Source organism: Indicator indicator, chromosome 6, assembly GCF_027791375.1.
Source record: "Indicator indicator isolate 239-I01 chromosome 6, UM_Iind_1.1, whole genome shotgun sequence".
NCBI classification, from domain to species: Eukaryota; Metazoa; Chordata; class Aves; order Piciformes; family Indicatoridae; genus Indicator; species Indicator indicator.
In genome coordinates this window covers 17002776-17023995 of record NC_072015.1, presented here as the reverse complement: position 1 = coordinate 17023995, position 21220 = coordinate 17002776, and the positions used below count along the sequence as shown (strand labels likewise).

Below are 21220 nucleotides of genomic sequence, written 5' to 3'. Positions count from 1 at the left end.
GGGTCCACCTGCCTACAACACACAGCGTGGACCATCCAGGAGATCAGGTAAATGTTATCAGCAAGAAGGCTTTAGTGGGAAAGTGAGAAATCCTCTAAAAGGTTTCATGTTGTAACCAGGAAACGGTGCTCTCTGGTGGTCAGAAGAAAAAAAATGTTTTGAGACATCTGCTCTATCTTCCATGAGCTAGATTCTAACGCGACTTGAAACTGAAAGGCAGGAAAGAGAGCATTTCCTTTGTGGCAACCGGCTGAGATCGCAGGTCTAACAGAGGCAGTCTGAACCATTGGGCTGCGCATTCGAAGCACCCAAACGGAGACTTCCAGATCTTCTGCTCATCCAGCTCCGATCTCAGCACGGATCCCGGGCTCTACCTTGGCCATATCCTAACCTCGGCCAGAAGAGAGGAGACTTTTTACCAACCCCTAGGTGCCCAGAGCCGAGTCGGGACGGCGGACACAACCCATAGCCTTACCGTCACCCGTTTGGCGGAACGGAACTGCCCCGCTGATCCCGAAAGGACATCGCTGGCTCCGTGCAGCCTCCGCGGGAGCGGCGAGATAGCTCCGCCTCCGCTGGTCGTGAACAGCCTGATAAAGGCAGGTGCTGGCAAGCACCAGAACCCCAGCTGGAAGCATCTGCCTATGCACAGAACCCCTGGCCACTCCTGGCCACCCAGTGCCCAGAGGTACCTGAGCCAGTCAGTGCCGGCCGTGGCGGAACAGGACCCTCTCCAGCGCGCAGCTATCCCGCCTCCGCAGCCTTCTGTCGCTTCTTTCGCAAGGGACAAGGACCTCGACCCCAAGGACCTCCGAAGAGGCGGGATTTCTCCGAGACGGGGAAGCAGAATTTTTGTTGTGTGGCTTGGAGATGAGGCAAGTATCTGGAGTGGTGTTCCTCCTGGGGCTGATGGCTCTCCCAGCGGCGCTGGGACAGAGAAGCTCTGGAAGCTCTAAGAATAGCAGCCAGCCTCAAAGCTTTGCCATCGTCTCTTTCAAATGGGATCACGTCAAGGATCCTTATGTCATTACACTCTGGATACTTGTGGCCAGCTTGGCCAAAATCGGTGAGTCTGGAGTTATATCTTGATACATGTCCCTTCCCCCTTTCCCCTCTCCCACCCAACATAAATGAAGAAAGTTTATTGTAAATCCACTGACTTGTTTTGGGGAACTCATTGTACTCTGTCCTGATTTCATAATACTGCCCTACACAGTACTTAGTAGTGTGATTTTTCACCTGCCCCAGAAGGTTATCCAGTTCATTCTCAGTGCATAGGACTGTGCCTTCCGCATCTGTTCTGTGCAAAGCCTGGAATTCCCTGAAACCTTGCAGTACTGTTGTTTCCAAGAAAACCTTTTCAAAGTGAAACCAATTGCTTATACAAAACCTATTTCGGCTTATGATATGTCATATGATATGTTATCCTGCTGATTAGGAACGGAAGCTATATTAGCTAGTGGCATCAGCAATGAACATTAGACTACACATACAAAGTTAGTCTTGTCTGCTTGGTAGTGTATTGCTGAATTAGTGAAAGTGCATAATTAGTAAAGGTAATATATATTCCCAGACCACCTGATGCAACTGAAAAAAATACAAGCTTTAGAGCACACAGAATTTTCTTTAAGAAACCAGAATCTGTGTAAGCAAGGACTTAGTCTAATTTCAATGCAGCTCAAGTGAATTTATATGAGTGTTCTAACTCTTGCATTCTGAACTTTGGAACTTTTCCAAAAGCAATCATATTAGTAACACTGCAGTGACTAGAAGAGTCAATGTTTAATTGGAATGTATTTTATTTGCTTGATGCTATTATTTTCAGTCCTTTAACCTTCAGATCTAAAACCAGACCTCCAGTCTGGTGGGCACCGAAAATGTAAATTTCAAGTTGCAGTAAAAAATCAGTCTCAATGCAGGATATGATCAGCTGAAAAATCCTACTAGTGTTTTTCTGTACTTGTACTGTTAATAATAATTTGGGATACCAGAATCACATTCTGTGAATTTTGCATGTCACAGAAAATGGAAGACATAAAAGTGTATACTTAGGTATGTGTTGCCTAACACATAAAATAAACACAGGTAAGACTTGGATGAAAAAAGGCTGTTTTCAAATCCTAATAAAACATTTTACAAATGAAGAATAAGTTATAAAAAGATGATACTGTAAAGCATTTTTTGTTTTACCTGCATCCTGGGTTTGCTTGATTGACCATAGATAATACAACTTAATTGCTGCATTACCTAGATTACATAAACATAGTTTTGTTTTAATTGGCTTTTATTGGTGAGTTATATGAAATACAAATGCTGGGGAAACCAGATACAGGAAAAAACCCCTGTGACAACACTGAGTCCCTATAAAATTGTGCTAACTAAACTACAGCTTGCTCATTTGAACCTTCCTTTTGAGATAATCTTCTAAATAAGCATTTGCACCCTGTGTTATTAAGGCTTGGCTACTTTGTACATGTGCCAGAGTTGTACAGTTATTATTATGGCTGCACAACCATATTGGTGCTATGTCAGAAACCCAAAATGAAGATAACAGGACAGTTAGATTGCCCTGTGCTGTATTGCAATGGTCTGGATTAAGATTAGTTTGGATTAAAGTGAGCCATTTTACCATGCAGTTCTCAGTATATACTCTTGACAAAACGCTAATTGTACTTGAAGTTCAGGAGCTTGATATTGCTGGTTCTGTTTTTAAAGTCTTTACACTTATTCACAGCTGCACAGAGCATGCCACTTACCAGTAGATAGTATCTGTCATCAACTCCATCATTTTTCTTCCTCAAAGCTCTCAAACTTTGTTCTTTTTTTCCTCTTCACATTTGTGATTTCAGTCCTCTACCACTCTCGACTTTGTCCCTGAAGAAGCAACGGACAGCTGCTGTATTCCACTGAGAGCTTCTGCTTTCCCCACCAGTCCCAAATAAATACAGAAAAGCAAAAATGTACACTCACCATTCAATTGTGTATTAATGAAGAAAGAGTGAAGTTGTTCATATAAGTCAATGAGAAAGGAAACTGTAAAAAAAGCTTTGTCAGTCTTCTGTCTGCCTTGGTGTGTCAAGGGTTCTGGAAAGTGGACCAGAAATCTGTCAGAAGATTTTGAATAGCAAAAATGCTGCGCTCAATCCAAGAAGTTTTATACATTCAAAAAGCAGACAGAAAAGAACTGAGGAAGAAAATATAGAGCACCTGCCCTTGTGTCTCTTGTTTTACTACCTGAAAGAGGGCAAAGGTAGTGGTGTCAAAATGCTAAGTTTGCTGTGGGATTTTCAGCAAAGGAGGAGCTGTTCTTACTCATATAGGCTCACCTCTTCATGGCCACAGAGGCTGAAGAGCTATTTTACTGTTGGATGATGGGTTTATTGGTCAGCAAAGGGTATTCTCCCCCTCTACTCCACTCTGGTGAGACCCCACCTGGAGTACTGCATCCAGTTCTGGAGTCCCTGTTACGAGAAGGATATGGACATGCTGGAACGTGTTCAGAGAAGGGCCATGAGGATGATCAGAGGGCTGGAGCACCTCTCCTATGAGGACAGACTGAGAGAGTTGGGGTTGTTCAATCTGGAGAAGAGAAGGTTCTGAGGAGACCTTATTGTGGCCTACCAGTATCTGAAGAGGGCCTATAAGAAAGCTGGGGAGAGACTTCTTAGGGTGTCAGGTAGTGATAGGACTAGGGGGAATGGAGCAAAAATAGAAATGGGTAGATTCAGATGGGAGGTTAGGAAGAAGTCCTTCACCATGAGGGTGGTGAGACACTGGAAAAGAGTGCCCAGGGAGATGGCAGAAGCTCCATCTCTGGAGGTTTTTAAAGCCAGGCTGGATGGGGCTGTGAGCAACCCGATGTAGTGTGAGGTGTCCCTGCCCATGGTGGGGGGTTGGAACTAGATGATCCTTGAGGTCCCTTCCAACCTTGACAATTCTATGATTCTTTGATTCTGTGAATTGCAGTTGGTAGCTGAGATTGAAAATTGTGTGAAAATGCTTCACCTTCTCTTGCATTAGAACAACCTTAGAACTTTGGGGTCATTTTATTTTGTTTGTTTAATAGGAGATACTTGTGGATTTTCTGGGACTTGATATTCATGTTGTGTACTTTTAGAATGTAAATTGGTGCTGACAAGATATTCTGCAACAAAAGCTATTGTATGTGAAACCTCATAAGCATCCCAAGTATGTGAAAAAGTGTCTATTGTTTTTGGCTTTTAAAAAATTTATTTGTTGTCATGTAAAGAATACTTACATCTCCTGGAGAAATGTAAGTATTGCTGCAAATGAAACTGTGGAAGAAAAGTCTTTGTAGAATTGGCATTCACGCAGCATAGGAAATAAATTAATTTGTCTGTATCTACTGAGCAGTACACTGATGCACCTCAGTGTACTGTTTTACATATTATAATTGATTTGATTTGACCCTCTGCATTTGAAATGTTCCCACTCATCATTCTAAGGTACGCGGTGTTCCACTTTGGCTAATGATCTATATTGCCTCTTTTGATAGGCTCTCTTATCACTGCAAATGAGTATCCTTATGGGATAGGACCAATAAACCACTTACATTTGTAAAGCCAAGTCAGAAAAATATCTTATCTACATGAAGAGGGTACATGAGTTACAGCTGAGAACTCTCCTAGTGGACTTCAGCTGTCCACTCCCTGGTACCTCAGTTTTCCAGTTGAAACAAGCAATACCAAGGGAAAAAATCCCCAAACAAATACATACATGCATGTACATATAGACTAAGACATTTCCTACTGCAGCTATGTTTTAAAATATGTAACATTTTTAATTAACATACTGGTTTGAGAACCACATGCACGCTGACCAGCCTTGCAAATGCTTTCCAAGTTCATTTTGTCATGTGCTCAATTTATTTGTATGTTTTAATAGATCACATCTTTGACATAAATTTTTACTTAACAGAGATATAGAAGATACAAACAGTAGCAGAAAAGTGTGCTACAGAAAGAGGCAGAAGTAAGGGGGAGATCAGAAAAAGAAATTGGAAGCAAGTAAAAGGAAAGGAGTAATCAGTTCAGGAGGTAAAAATGGGCAAGAGAACAGTTTAAATTCTGAATATTGTATCCATTTTTTTGAGGGCATTTCTGAGGTCTTGTCTTGGGGGGGTGTGGGGAGAATTACTCTCTTTTATTTGAAGGATGTGCACAGCATGTTTCTATACTTGTTCAAAATCCCAGGAGACAGAAAAGATTTTATTTATATTTTCATTTGAGACTATGTTGGGGAACTTGTAAAATTCATACTTGTAGTTTAAATCCTTTTTTTTCAGAAGGATAGATAATTGCTTGACCCAAAGAATAAGAAAGGCCAACAACACAGTCTTTCTGTCTGTTTAGTCCCCTGAACTTGCCTAGTGTGGAGCTGATGAGCAGATAAGCAACTGTAAGGAATAGTAGGAGAGTGACTATAAACAGAAATGAGGAAGGGCGCATAGTTTATGCTGAGTCTAAGAATGTCACAAAAGCCTTTCTTTCCTTTTTTTTTTTTTTTTTACTGTTTGTGTAGTTGTGCATGAAATCTAAAGAAATTAAAAAGTGGGAGTGAAATTAAAATCCAGGGCATCTGGTAAATCCATCTTCAGGAATGCAACAACTCTTTGGAGGAGGGGGAAGTGATTCAATAAAAATGAACGCTTAGGAGAAGTTTGGCATAATGATATCTCAAAAAGATACTGTGTCAGATGGACTTGTTGAGTCTGTCAGCTCTTGAGACTTGAGGAAAATATGAGCTGTAAACCACACAGTATCTCTAAATTTACAGAGATATGGGTTCCTACAAATCCTCTAGTTTCTGCATGTCTAGCCCCCTTCATGTTGTCTCACCCTACCCTGAGAAAGGAGCACTTCAGAGTATTTTGTTAACATAAACAATTGCTGTAGAGAATTTTAAGCATGTTAGGGATGGGCTAGGGAAGGAACTGTGAAATGCAGGTCTAACAACGCATCCAATTTAGATTCCTGGGGTGATATTTTCTTTGAAGAATCAATACCTCTCCCTCCAAAACAAACTGCCAAAACAAAAGCCTATTTGACTCATAAGTTTCTACTGATGTCATTTTTGAACTAGTGAGAAGTGTCAACTCCTTAGAGAGAGAAATTTAAGGTATTGTTTTAATAAAGGTGAAAAATGTGAGACCAGCTGTCCTGTTGGCAATTCTTCAGTAAAAAGCATCTTTAGGAAGAAATGTTGAAGGACACTTAGCAGAAATTTACTGGAAGTATTAACTGAAAACAGAGTCGGAGTCTCAAATGATGAGGATACTACCAGACATAGCAAAGCTTAAATACCAGCCTTGACATGACTATAGTCTTTGTGAAAAGTGGTTTTCATTAGCAAGTCGTAATATGAAAAAGGATTTTGCATTGTGACTAAGAAGCCTGGACTTGGCTGTGTTCTCTTATATTATGAAGATAACAAGGAAAAAATAAAATCTTTTATGGTGAAAGCTGGCTTATGTTGAAAGGGAGGCATGTGCATTTCATTCCTGGATATAGCCTTTTATTATCTAACTTAAAAACCAATTACATAGGAGGGCTGTAAGTTTGTGGTGGCAGCAATGTTGTATAACTGGGGTGCCTTCATTTTAGAAAGATGGATTTGCTCTTGCAAAGTGCTATTTAGAATAGTTGTGAGCTAGAAACAAGTACTGTAAAATCTCTGTCATCTAGGACAACATTTTAGGCACCAGAAAAAAAACATTTCTAAGACAGAATAACAGCTTAACATTTCCAGTTCTGGAAAGAACTTCATAAGCCATGTCTTTATGAAATATATGATCTGTAAATGGATGCCTATCTCCACAGATTATTTCCATTTTACTCTTGTACCTTACTCATCTTTTTCTTGTCCTGCCATACACATCACTTCTCTCCCTTCCCCCTCTAAGTCTTGCAAGTCTCAAGTTTTAATTATTTAGAGTAGGGAAGAAGATATCGGGACAGTATAATTCAACAAGATTCAGATTACATCCCCTGACAAATAGCAAATGTACAATGGCAACGTGTGTGAATTACATAAGAAAACAATGGCATTTTGAGAATGGGCCTGAATTGAATACAGCTCAGGCATGCATACCTAAGAAAGGATCTCTTCCATCAATTACTTTCAGGCACCTGTGTGCAAAGTGCTCGGTGTTCTCTCCAAAACAATGGAATTCTTTTAATACTGTAGTGTTGGGATTGTTGAAACCATTGATTTATGGTTTTCAGAGCTTAAGTGACTTACTACTAAGAGTAAGCTGCAAACCCCCAAAGTGACTGTAAATCTCTCATGTGGTAATGCAGCAGAAGTACTAAGTGCAAGCAGCAAACCCTTCCAGATGTACAAAGGGTTCTTGGAGTGGAAGGCTTTGCGTGATCCCCTTTGCTTTTGTGGAGCTTTGTGTGTTAGGGATACTTAGCAGAGAAGCTCCTACTGAAATCCTGAATTATTGCCTTCACCTGGCAATAAGAAGGTTGCTAAAGTTGCTTTTCCCGTTGTTTTGACTTGTACTACCAGAGGTCTATCAAAAGTGAGTTTCACCACCAGTTTGCTTTGAATTCAAATACAGATTTTTTTTTTAATCTCTATTTTCTCCATTGCTCTGAATTAATGGATTAACGTATTGCTGAGTTCTTCTGTATGGCTTGTTCTATTCTAAGATGCAATGTTGAGTCCAAAGTTATAGAAGATTATTTCTTACCTGAATATTATTATTGCTCTTTCAAGAATTTTTCTCTGATTTTTCTCATCTCTCTGCTGTAGTGCAGTTAAACTGATGTCCCCACAGGACTAAGGTCTCTATTTATTCAACTTCCTAACAAGTGGCACCCATTTAAAGTTGCAGACCATTAAAGCAGCCCTGGTAAACTGCAAAGCATGGTTGGTTGGCTATGTTGTAATATTTCGATTCCTTTTGTAAAACTGCTTACAATGTAGTCACCCTTGTGAAAGAAGCAACTTGATACCAGTTGGCTGAAATGTAAAGCACTGTGAAGTCATAAATACTGAAAACACCAAGATGGAACGCAAGACCTCAAGTGGAAACACTTTTAATTAAGTCACAAATATTTAATGTTTATTCACAGAAGAAGAAAACTGGGAGATACTGTGAAAGGCCAGTGCAAAAGCAGGGGTTTCATGTAGATGGATCAGGAGAGTTTTCTCCTTCTAATAACTGAAAGTAGAAGAAGTCATTCTGGACTCAATAATATGTGCCTGGGTGAGTTCTTCTGTTTTTATCCATTAGAAAAACAAATGCCTCAGCCTTCTGTCATCTCTGGATGTTAAAATAGAAACAGACACCAAGAAAGAAAATTCAGTGGACTGAATTTCAAAACCATTTGGTTATGATTTTATCTACTTCAGTTACAGTTTTTTAAAAGTGGAAGCTTAATGGATTTATTCACTTCCAAAAAATATGGCTTTGAGGAAAAGATTAAATATTCAGAAACCTATAAAGGTCTTGACCCAGTAAGATTTCATAATGAAAATATCTCTGGTGCACACAGATTGCAAACTGATAGAAAGACTTGTCTAAACACAAACCTGATTTTATATTAACTGTTTTGTCATAGTTAAATCATTCTAACTCCTTTATTAAAACAAATAATGTTGCATTGTTTTGGTGGTGTAATAGTGTTCCAGGGACTAGATGACATAGGTGAATATGAGATGGCTTTATGTTAATGTAAGTACATCAGTACTCACAGATGTGCTGGAGGAACAGTTGTTATGTGATCATACATAAAACTAAACATAGTTGCAATACAGAGTTACAACAATCCTCCTAATTTAGTAGAATAACACTACTTAGTCCTGCAGGGTGACTTTGGGACAGTAGTGATCAGAGTCTTTCAAATTGGGTCAGGCTTTTGAATATCTCCAAGCCTAAGATTCCACAACTTTTCTGGGCAACCTGTGCCAATGCTTGCCATACTCACAGTGAAAAAGTGTTTCCTGATGTTCAGAGGGAACTTCCCATGTTTCTCTTTGTGACCATTGCCTCTGATGCTGTCACTGAAGAAAGTCTGGATCTGCCCTCCTTGCAACCTCTCCTCAGATATTTCTGTACACCGATGTGGTTCCCTCTTGAGCCTTGTCCAGGCTGAACAGTCACAGTGACCCTCTGTCTTCGTGGCCCTTCACTGAACTCTGTCCAGCACATCCATGTCTCTCTGGCATGCAGGAGCCCAGAACTGGACACAGTACTTCTAGTGTGTACTCACCAGCTCTGAATGGAGGAGTATGTCCCTAGGCCTTCTTGGCGATACTTTGCCTAATGCAGCCCGGTATACCAGTGGCCTTCTTTGCTGTGAGGGCACATTGCTGTTTCATGTTCTACTTATGTCTACTGGGAACCTCAAGACCTTTTCTGCCAAGCTGCTTTCCTGCTGGCTGTCCCTCAGAATGTGTCTGGTGCATGGGGTTCCTCCTTGCCAGCTGTGGGACTTTGCACAGGGCAGACTCTGCCCCATCATCTAGATCATTAATGAAGATGTTGAACAGGACTGGATCCAGTACTGACCTCTGGGGTGCATCAGTAGTTACTGGCCTCTAATTAGACCTTACATCACCAATCAGCACCCTCAGGGCCCTGCCATTCAGCCAGTTTTCAGTCCATCTCCCTGTTTGCTCATCCATCCCATACAGTAACAGCTTGAGGGGCTACAAGGCTCTCACACCATACACTGTGAAAGGTCTTACTGAAGGCTCAGTAGACTAGCCACTGCTCTCCCATCATCTACCAGGCCTACCCTTTAACCATGTAGGTTAACCAGGTGGGTCAAGCATGACTTTTTCTTCATGAAGTCATGTTAATTGCTCCTGAGGAATTTCTAGTCCATCATGTGCCTGGAAATGGTTTCCAGAATTAGTTGTTCTATCAATTAGACCTGCAGATTCTGGTCTTTGGATTAGCAGTGTTTATACATGGGTGGACATTATATCCATACCCTACCTGGACAAAGAATGCAATGCTTCTGCATGATGTTTTTGATGGAATCTGTATACTTTGATTAACTGGAGCAAAATTGTGTGCTACTATATGGATAAGAGGAGCTAATATATGGATATGGTGGCCATATGATGACTACAATGGTCCTGCAATCATGAATTAAAGAAAGGAATGACAAGTTACCAACATAAAGTTTGATCCTTTATCCTGGATGCTTTCTAATCAGAACGAGTTCAATTTTCTAATCTAAACAGCTTTCATTCATATGTCACACGTACTTCTGCCTTCTCTTAGATGATACAATATGAGTTCTATCCCTTATTTTAGACAAAATATTCTTTGGAATGAACTGATATTCTAATGAATATCATTACTTGGTGGGAATGTGCAGTGGAATATATTAACTGCTGGTATTGAGCTCAAGCAGTAGCTAGCTGATTCTGCAGGAGCATCTAAAGGTAGAGGTGGCAGGTACAGGTTTTCTTGCTTCCTGCAGAACAGGATGATAGGTCTACTTCCTACATATCTCTTATCTACCCAGAAACATGGCCAGAAAGCACACTTCTATTGTTCTCCTCTGTATTGGGTACATACTACTTCTGGGCCTTCCATTTACCTGAATTGCAGCAGTTACTTTGGAATCCTATCTCAACTTCACTATTTCTAATGGGATTTTTCTCAAGAAGACTACCTTTATTCTCTTCATAAAATAAATGCAACCCAATCAAACAAAAGAAACCCCTCAGACAATAATATGTGGCTACATATTCCATCATTTCAGTTCTTTTCTCTTCTATAGGAAAAACAGGCAATGTCTGAGTCCGTGATACTTATGGTTATGGGGATGCCCTATCACTTCCCTATATGAAAATAATTTTTCTCCTATCTTCATTTCACTTTGCAAAGGACCATACAAAATATGACTCCAGATAGCAGACCATTGAACTGGCATTTTGTCTAGGTATATTATTGGAGTATAGATATTTTGAGCTCAGATAGCCATTTAGATTGGTTGCCATGTATGATCATTAGTGGAGGACAGGATATTCTTTCCCATAGCAGAAATATTGCATAAATACCGTGTTGATTCTTCTGTTTCTTTCATGCTCAGTACCACAGATGGGATGTGGAGAAGCAATCATAGACATTTTTGTAGACAAACAACTAACATCAGTTGCATGTACAATCTTTCCAGTATAACAGACTAAAACAGTCTACATTAAAAAAAGAACAAAAAAAAAAAAAAAAAGAACAGTCCTGTGATAATCAGTGTACTGATCAATAAGGAAAACAAGCAGGACAGAAAGTACCATGAGAGAAATGGCAGAAGCTGCATATGAGAATGCTATTATGTATGTTGCATAAAAGTGATTGTGATGGAAAAAGAAAGAGTAGAAAACATGTGCATGCTTACATTTAGTGTCAAATAAATTTCTTAGTTTCTTATTTTCTTAATTTCTGTTGTTTTGTAACCACAAAGAAGATAAATATGTGGCCATCTTTAGAGGTTTTCTGTCAATATGTTTTCCATCAATTGGAAGGATTTTGTCATAAATTACTACCTGACAGATTCTATCAATATGTCCATTAGTCACAATTTCTTACCCTGAATTAGCACTGTAAGGTCTTTTAGACTTTGCTCTCTAGAGCTTCAAGAGGATAACATTTTTCTTGGCCAATCTGCCCTCAGGGGAACCCATCCAGTGGCTCTACACCTTGTCCTGTGTAGTACAGTGTATCTTAGAGGATGCTAGCTTTTAGAGTGTAAATAGAACATGCATACCAAGGCTTAGTTTTTTTCCCCCACTAAAAAGGCATTTCAAAAACAAGAGAAACAGTCAGCATCTCTTTGTTCTCTTTGGTGTTATGCTAAGTATTCCTTCATACCAGGGACCTCCCTTTCTGTCTGAAGATCCTATAGATTCATTCATTGGGGCTTTTATAGGGTTATATATCTGCCATGATTACATCTGACAGGTTTAAAAAAAAAACAATAGGGGCAGCTACCCACAGTTGCAGAATTTGAAGTGCTTTTGTATTTTGGTATTTAACTTTTTTTTTTTTTTTTACTTTTTTTTTTGTTCTTTTTACTTCTGTGTTCCACATCTCTTACGCAGCAAATTCTTACAATTCAAGACAGGAACAGCAAGGAAGGTGGCAGCTCACTCAGGCTGTCTATGTGGTTGCATGGCATCCAGAACAGAATCTTGTTGCCTGAAATTCCTGTCCTGCAGTGGAAAATTTATAATGCTTATGCAGTGAAAGTGTCTGGAAAGAGAAAGCTGGTTTTGTTACTTTCTTCTTGAAAATATTTAGAAAAATATGTGCACCCTTCCAAAAATTTTATTAGAAATAATATAGTGAGTTCAGATTCAGCATGTTTTGTTCTGCAGCGGGTGATAGATATGGCATTGAAGTCATAGAATCATCAGCTCGTAGGGGTTGGAAGGGACCTCTGGAGATCATCTAGTCCCATTTCCCTGCCAAAGCAGGACCACCTGGAGCAGGTGTCATCATTTCAGTGAAGAAGAAATGTTTTGTGATTCATCCTTCCCCTCACCCCTGCTCAGACTAATTCCATCAATTTTCAGGCATTCTCTCATCAGAAGATGAGGTTATTACACTTCAAATGAATGTAAAAAAAGTGCTGTCACATTTATCGTGGAGTTGGAAGGAGTGGCAATTCATCAGTACATAACACAGTAGTCTTATTTTCAGCCTTATTTACTTAGCAATTCCGTAAACAGAAATTCATCTTGGTTTTGTTTCTTGAATATTTGTACTAAAGAAAATTGTAATTAAGTGAAAAGCTGAAACTTTTTACCTTGAGACAAAACTATTGCTTTTGAGCACTCAATAAAGCAAATTAATTCTTCAGTCTTTCCTAGGGAGCATAATACAGCTGACCTTGGTAAAAAGCATCGTTTTCAAGGCATGTTTACTTGAATAGTACTGTTTGGTGTTTGAAAGTATGAGGATGTAAAAACAGCAGGAGGAAGTATGAAGTTTCCTTCTTTTCATCGTGATCTAGAAGTAAAGATTTAAACCAGCCCAAGATAAACCCTGCCCCTGTTGGTGGGAACTCAGTTTATGTGTAGGTACTGAAGCTCTTATGCCAGGAAAGATCTACCTTAAAGTAAAGATGAATGCTTATAGTTAGATTTTCCTCTTACTGCCTAGCATAGGATGTGTTCTCTGTCACATAATGGAGGAACCTAATGCATTGAAAGTCAGTGGAATGTCTATATACCTTCATATGATAAAGGTTTCATTATTATAAATACAGCTAACAGTTCATGCTATAGTGCCTAAAACAGTGTTTGTGTGGGTTTGAAAGAACCTCATACTTGGGGAACTGCTTATCAGTTAGGAATATGATGTAGATTCAGTTGCTGGCAGACTAAACACTCATAGCTGAAATAAAAATAGTAAAATATAACCTGTATATCATATGATTACTTAGATGCTAGTGAACATGGCAGAAAGTGAAGAATCTATAGATTTAAGGAAAATTCAGCTGACACTTGGCTTCTGTCTTGACATTTTGTTAATCTTTTTTTCTTCCACATCAGGACTAGCATTATACTGAGGTACAGGATTTAAGAGATTAATGGAAAAAACACTAGAAGAAAATTACAAAGCTTGACTGTTCACAATACTTTCTGGTTTAGAACAAAAGCAGACATAACCTATCTGCTTTTTTTTTTTTTTTTTTTTTTTTTCCTTAATGTATTATTTTTGGTATAAACAGTGTCATAGCTAGGTCTTTCTTTTAGATTTTCCACTCCATCATTTTTATTCCCAGAACCTATTCTGGTATTTATATGTATATAAAAATGCTACACTGAATCTTTTCAGTTATAATCTTTCTCTCATGGTTTATCTGCATGTAAATAATTTAATTTCCTTTACTGGACATGATTCAGCAATATACACTCTCACACCAGGGAGCTAACCATATCCTGGCTGCATCAAAAGAATTGTGCCCATCAGATGCAGGGAGATCATTCTGTCCCTCTACTCTTCTCTGACAAGACCCTACTTGGAGTACTGCACCCAGCTCTGGAGTCTTCAGGACAAGAAGCATGTGGACCTGTTGGAGCAGATCCAGAGGAGGGCCACAAAAATGATCAGAGGGATGAAATATCTCTTCTATGAGAAACAGCTGAGAGAGTTGAGGATGTTCAACCTGGAGAAGAGCAGGCTCCAGGGAAACCTTATTGTGGCCTTTCAGTACCTAAAGGGGGCTTATAAGAAAGATGGAGACAGACCTTTTAGCAGGGCCTGTTGCAACAGGTCAAGGGATGATGGTTTTAAACTAAAAGAGAGGAGATTCAGACCAGATAGAAGGAAGAAACTTTTTCATGATGAGGATGGTGAAACACTAGAACAGGTTGCCCAGAGAAGTGGTGGATGCCCCATGCTTGGAAACATTCCAGGTCAGGTGGGGTGGGGCTCTGAGCCACCTGAAGATGTCCCTGCCACTGCAAGGGTGGTGGACTAGATGACCTTTAAAAGTCCCTTCCAATCTGAACTATTCTATTATTCTACTGAAGTATAACATATATATGTGGTAATGGAAGACAAAAAGGAGCAGTGCTGTGTGCATACTAGGTGTAACATTTGATTCATACTGAATTTTTACTGCTCCCTAAAAATGAATTTTTGCACAGATATTCTTAATGATATATGCCAAATATTTGTCCCATGTTGGAAAGATCTGACTATAGAAAGGACATTTTCCTATATAAAATTGATAAGACTTTATACTCTGTATCACGCATTGTGTACTTGTGACATTATGGGGTATTGTTTTTTATTTAGTATGAGATCTGTGTCTTATTTCTACTGTCCTTTTTTCTTGACAGAAGCAGTCATCTTCAGTAATTAAAAAGTTTGTGTTGTGAGCTACTTTCAAATATAGCTTTAGCCAGTTGACTTTTTTTCCACTTCCTTTTTTCACTCTAGAAAATCAGTTTGAACTAATCTCCTTGTGAAATTCCTTTTCAATGCTAACCTTTCTCACTTATTCTGTGTATGCAGATACATAACTGAAAAAAAACAGCTGGCTAATCAGTAGCTTCCTATCCCATTTCAAAACATCTGAGCTATTTTCCATGCACTACATTTTGCAGTATAAAGACACTACTTAAACTACTGTTCTTCCCGCTGTTATCATCATGCACTTCACCTCTCAAATGAGATAGTGAAGGTATGAGGGTTAAAGTATCAGTCAATCAGAAAAGCTGTAAGGACAAAAATCAAAAGCCATACAAAAACACATTGAATGATAGCAGTATCTCAGAGCCGTTTGCAAGAAAACAATAAGAGCAATATAAATTAACCTCTAGTGCAGTCTTCTTAAATCAGGGGGAAGGTAAAACACATGCTTAAATTTCTGAGCAAAATTACTTCCTTTATGGGCAGGAATATGCACATCAGTAAGAAAGAATATCATGTCTTCTGTTCTCTATTGCCTAAGCCAGAAACTCCCAAGGTTGGCTGATGAAAATGCTGCTTTCTTAACCTTCATATGGAACAAGCAGACTGAGTAGTGTGCAAACATTATAACATAAGAATCCTTGCCTATTTCTTTCCCACATATTCCCTTGCTGAGTTCTTCACCATGATCTTTCTGATTAGCACTACTGGTATTAAAAGAGCCATTCTGTCATTAAGTTGAACTCCACAAAGCCTGTTATATATGGAGAAACAGGTGAGTGACATGATTTCACCAATGTTCTTAAAGAAAATTTGTTTAAGAAATTTTCCAATTCCTGTCAAAGCTTTTGAATCCCAAATCTTACACCAAGGAGATTCCACAGCTCTGAAAAATCATAGGAAAAGTCTCTAGTCTTTATCTATTGTCATTCTGGATACCTTATGGCAATAGGGAGTGATTCTCTTAAAAGTGTTTCTCTTAGAAGTGATTCTCCTAAAAGTGCTTATTAGTTTAAAATGATCACATCTAGAAAATCTTGAATTCCTAGTACACGTAAACAGCATACTTGAGTTTTTGAAATTACATACAAGAGTTATAATCCATCATGAAACTCTTCTCTTACTGAGATGCATGAGTCTATCCTTCAATATAAGACTGTCACAGCTCTGAAACTTTTCAGGGTGCATGGCAGTATTCACTTTCAGAGGAAACTAACTAGTTGTGTTTTCTTAACTCCTCTCAAATGAAGTTTGTTTTCAAGTTTTAAGGAAGAGGTACTTGATATTTGATTTTTTTTTCTCTGTGGGCATCACTGCTGAATTTGAATATGCTAATACTTATTTAATTTACTGCTGTAATCAGAAATACTTCCGATGTAAACACATGCTATTCCAATTGTACTAATTGAAATCTTGCCAGGGAGGAACGAATAGAGCAGGAAGCAAAATAGTCTACCAAGGCTTGAAAAAAAGTGTTTTCCTACCCTGTGACTTGGAGCAGCCTTCATAGCCATTCCTCTCTCCCCTTAGGTTTTGATTATGTCTTTCATGCCCTTCCTAACAGGCAACAATCCTTACAAGAAGTGATACAGGGAAAGTCCTATAGTATAAGTAGATTTTCAGAATTCCAACTCACTGTTGGGATTCATTTAATTATACCTTCTTCATCTTCTTTTTACTCTTTATGTAGTGGACCTGAGTAGAGGAGAACAGGTTCTATTTAGTGTTCCAGCTTTGGTAACTCTTTATGCAATTTATCATGACACCAGAACAACTGCGTCCATATATTACTGGGAATCCATTTCTTTACATTTTTTTATCTGTGTGAGCAAAAGCTGAAACATTTTCAAAGGGAAGTCTTTTTTAGACCTCAAGACTACCTCAGTGATCAGAAAATTACCAGTAATTCTACTTACAGTTATTGCTGACCCTTTCCCATGTAGAGGTTATGTCAGAAACATACTATTTTTATTGGTTTTGTACAGAGTAGCTCTTGTGTGTATTACCCTTCATCTGTGTTTCTTCGTATTTGTATTCACCATGGACTATCCTGTACTGACAGCATCCTAAATGCAGAAAACTCCTAGCAACACTTAACTGAATTCAGTTTGTGAGCAATATTAACTTGAGCAAGAAGATTTTTCTTTCAAGCTCAATTCTAATCCCTTTGCATAGGTAATGAAGATGTTTTATGGTACTTTGCTGTCCTGTTTTATATCCTCTACTATACTTCAAGGTGTTTCTAATGTGTGCTTTGCTCTCATTTTGAAATATTATTTTTGACTGTTCCCATTTTTCTTTCAGTGCCATTCAGTTCCGTAAGGGCCAAATTCTACCACACTTGCACTGCAGTGGGACTTCTCCTTCAAAAAAGAACTATTTGGCACAATTATGATAAACTGAACCTGACTGTTTAAACTTCATTATGTTCTAAATGCTTATAGAGGTAATAGTTGCTTACTCACACACGTCTTTGAATTTGACTTGGGGCTAGCTTATTATGTTAAGACCTATCAGCTGGGAACCTTGACCTGTATGTTGGTTGCAGTTTTAATTGCTAACATATTTTGTTAATTGTTCACCTACAAAGAACGGCAACCTAAAATCTCCTGTTTAATGAGCTCATTACAATGCTGTACACTTTGTAAATGGTGATCATTGCATACGTGACAAATAAAGAACTCTTTCTTGAGCTGGATAAAACCAAACTCAAACCAGTCCATCTAAACAATTTAAATATAAATAAGGACTTTGTGCCTTGGTTAGGAAAAATATGTCTAAGTACAACTAGTATTAATTGTCATGTTCATATAGTGTATTTTGAATCAGTAACCAAGGACACATGTCAAAACAAGCTTTTACTTCTCATTGCACTATACACATGTATTATATCTCTGAAATATAAAATATCTGAGTCTTTTTTTTAACAAATCTGTCAGTTTTTGCTAGCTTTGCTAAAAGCATAGGTACTGATTAATAAAATCATTAAGATTTGTCTAAGTAATGTTGTTTAGAATAAATGAATAAAAGCTTTTTCTTTAAGGGTTCTGTAGTATTTGTATATAAACAATTAAAACTGGCATAATCAACTCATAAGACTTCTGGAATACCATTGTCGCAAGGATCACAGAACAGAATCTAAAGGACCATAAAATATGCTATCAGTCTCCTGACCAGGAAAAGAAAACTGAGCGCACTTTGTTGTTAAAGATTAGAAAGGCAAATACAATAATAATGATCAGTGGCAGCCATGTCAAATCTGCTCAAACACTTCCTGAACAAGCTAAAAAGGCAGTTCCCTGGTGCTTTGAATCCTTACTTCAACTTAACCACTTTTAGAGCACAGTGGAAGATTATTTTTTCCCCCTTGGTTTAGGCCTAAATTCATCTGCTAATACGAAATAGGGTAGAACAGTTACCAGGTAGGTAAGGAAAGAACATGATAAAGTAAGAAATTGTAAGAAGGGTATTTGTGGAATTCACTAGAATTTTTGGTTTTGACTGGACTTAATACAGGGTTTTGGTCATGGTTTGGTTTTTTTAGTTACCACTGATGACATGATTCCCTAGGCATTAACAGTATTCATGCAGATCTGGGTATGATACAAAAAAACCCGTTATCTTGAGGACTAGAGGAAGGGATGGAGAACAGTAACACTAAGGGCAGTTTCAGTCAGGGATCAATGACAAGAATTTCTACGTGAGGTTGTGAATGAAGAGAAAAGAGGTACACATGTGTATGAAGTGAAAGCAGGATGACTGTGAGTCACCGGTGTGGTAACAAAGCCTATCGAAAAATAGATTGCGATAGGAAATTATTAAGGCTGTTGGACCGGCTTCTGCTGTGACTCATGCAGCACAAAGTATGTATTTCTGATGGCTCGGAGTCCACACAGCTGAACTCAGACTGAAAGAGACAGAGGCAAAGTAAGGACTGAAAATAAGTGGTTTGGTTTAACAAAGCAATGACAAGCAATGTCTCCTAGTGCTTATATAATAGGAAATGAAGGATTTAACTGTCACAGAGGAAAAATGGATGTAAAATAGTTGTGAACAAGTTCAAGCTAGAAACCAGAATGAAGTCTTTATGTGATGAGGGCTGCTGGTGTGTCTTCACATAGGCTTAGCTGGAGCAAAAAGTCCTCTGCAACTAGGATTATTTAGTGTGTTAATGTGATAATAGAGGGCCTGACTATACAGGCACTTCTAGTTCTGTTGATCATAATTAAAATTTCTAGATCCTCTATGTAGGCTACTTGATGTCTCTATTTACTTCAGGGGAATTGGACTAGATGATCTCTAAAGGTCTCTTCCAACCCAACCATTCTATGATTCTGTGATACATAAGCAACTGTAACTAGTTGGAAGACATGCCTAAGGCTATACAGACATGCCAATGGCGATACAGATAAGTAGAAAAGCATGCTCTTGAACAGATAAATTAAATAGATAGCAATTAACACCTTTTTCTTAAAGACGAGTTGCAAAACCTTGGTATCACGAGTGGACCACAACCAATGCTACAGACAGCCAGTAAGGATCAGAGATTATCTGAAACTGCTGCTAAACCAAGATCTAGAAATAATTTTAAAACAGTGATTGTTCAGCTTCTTTTGAGATGTGTGGGAGGTGAGGGTATCTGGGTTTTCTACATATGCTGCTTAATGAGAATGAATCATCAAACACTGAGAATCTAACATTAAAGAAGTCTGCAGACAGAAAACAGAGAAAAAGTTATGAAAATAAACACTTCTCTGTAACTCAGCAGCCACACACTGTTCCTACACAATGAATGCTGCAATCTCTGCCCAGAGACTTGCAAAGACATGGATTTCTTCAGCATTGGTGATTCCTCTATGGTATGGCAGCTGCAGCTAGTTAGTCTGAGGTATGATCCACTAAATGGCTTCCACTAGTGCATGGTGATACAGAGCAAGAGAATGTCCAGGGATGCATGCCTTTTAGGGGTGGTGGAAGCAAAAAGACTCCTTCTTAGAGTCACAGAATCATAGAATCATTGCAAAAAAACCTTTAAGATCATTGAGTCCAACCATTATCTAATTCTTCCAAGTCTGTTGACAACCATGCCCTTCACCACATCTCCACATATTTTAAAGAGCTATGGAGATGGGTCTTCAATCACCTCTCTGAAGAACCTGTTCCAGTGTTTCTTCTAATATCCAATCTAAACCTCCCCTGATGCAATGTGAGCCCATTTCCTCTTGTCCTATCACTTGTTACTTGGGAAAAGAAACCAACACCCACCTTACTACAATCTCCTTTCAGGGAGCTTTAGGGAGCATAAGGTCTTCCCTGAGCTTCCTTTTCTCTAGGCTGAGCAACCCAGTTCCCATAGGCGTTCCTCATAAGACCTGTTCTTCAGATCCTTCACCAGCTTTGTTGTCCTTCTCTGGACACACTCCAGCACTTCAATGTCTTTCTTGGAATGAGAGGCTTGAAACATAACACACTGATCAAGGTGTATCCTCTCCAATGCTGAGAACAGGGGGACAATAACCTCTCTACTCCTTCTGGCTACATTATTCCTGATAGAGGCCAGGATGCTATTTGTATTCCTGGCCACCTGGGCACACACTGGCTCATGTTCAGATGGCTGTCAACCAGCACCCTCACATCTTTCTCTGCTGGGCATCTTTCCAGCCACTCTCCCCCAACCCTGGAGCATTCATGAGGTTGTTCTGACCAAACAGCAGGACTCTGCACTTGGCCTTGTTGAATTTCATACAACTGATCTCTGCTCATGGATCCATCCTGTCCAGGTCACTTTGCAGAGCCTTTCTACCCTCAAGCAGATCAACACTCCCTCCCAACTTGGTGTCATCTGCAAACTTACTGAGGGAGCACTCAATCTCCTTGTCCAGAACATTGATAAATATATTAAACAAGACTGGACCTGAAAGTGAGCTCTGGGGAGCACCACCATTGACTGGCCACCAACTGGATAAAACTCTGTTCACCACCACTCTTTGGACTTGGTCATCCAGACAGTTTTTTATTCAGCAAAGTGTCCACACATCCAAGTCATGAACAGACAGTTTATCCAAGAGAATTCTGTGGGAATCCTCAGTCTCAAAAGCTTTACTAAAGTCCAGATAAGCAACATCCACAGCTTTCCGTCATCCAATAAGCTGGTTACCTTGTCACAGAACAGATTTGATTCATTAAGCAGGACTTGCCCTTTATGAACCCATACTGATGGGGCCTGATCACCTGGTTGCCCTGCACATGCTGGCACTCAAGCTGACCTGCTCCATGACCTTCCCTGGCAATGAGGTCAAATTGACAGTT

The 21220-nt window shown here is 39.1% G+C and overlaps 1 protein-coding gene across 1 annotated transcript in view; it reads left to right on the top strand.

The window, feature by feature from the left end:
• The first annotated feature begins 870 nt into the window (after positions 1-870).
• SLC9A3 (solute carrier family 9 member A3) overlaps positions 871-21220 on the top strand; it is a 55557-nt gene continuing 35207 nt past the window's right edge. Inside the window, exon 1 of the mRNA XM_054381651.1 lies at positions 871-1066. Coding sequence (XP_054237626.1) covers positions 871-1066 — 196 coding nt within the window. The remainder of the gene's footprint in view (positions 1067-21220) is intronic.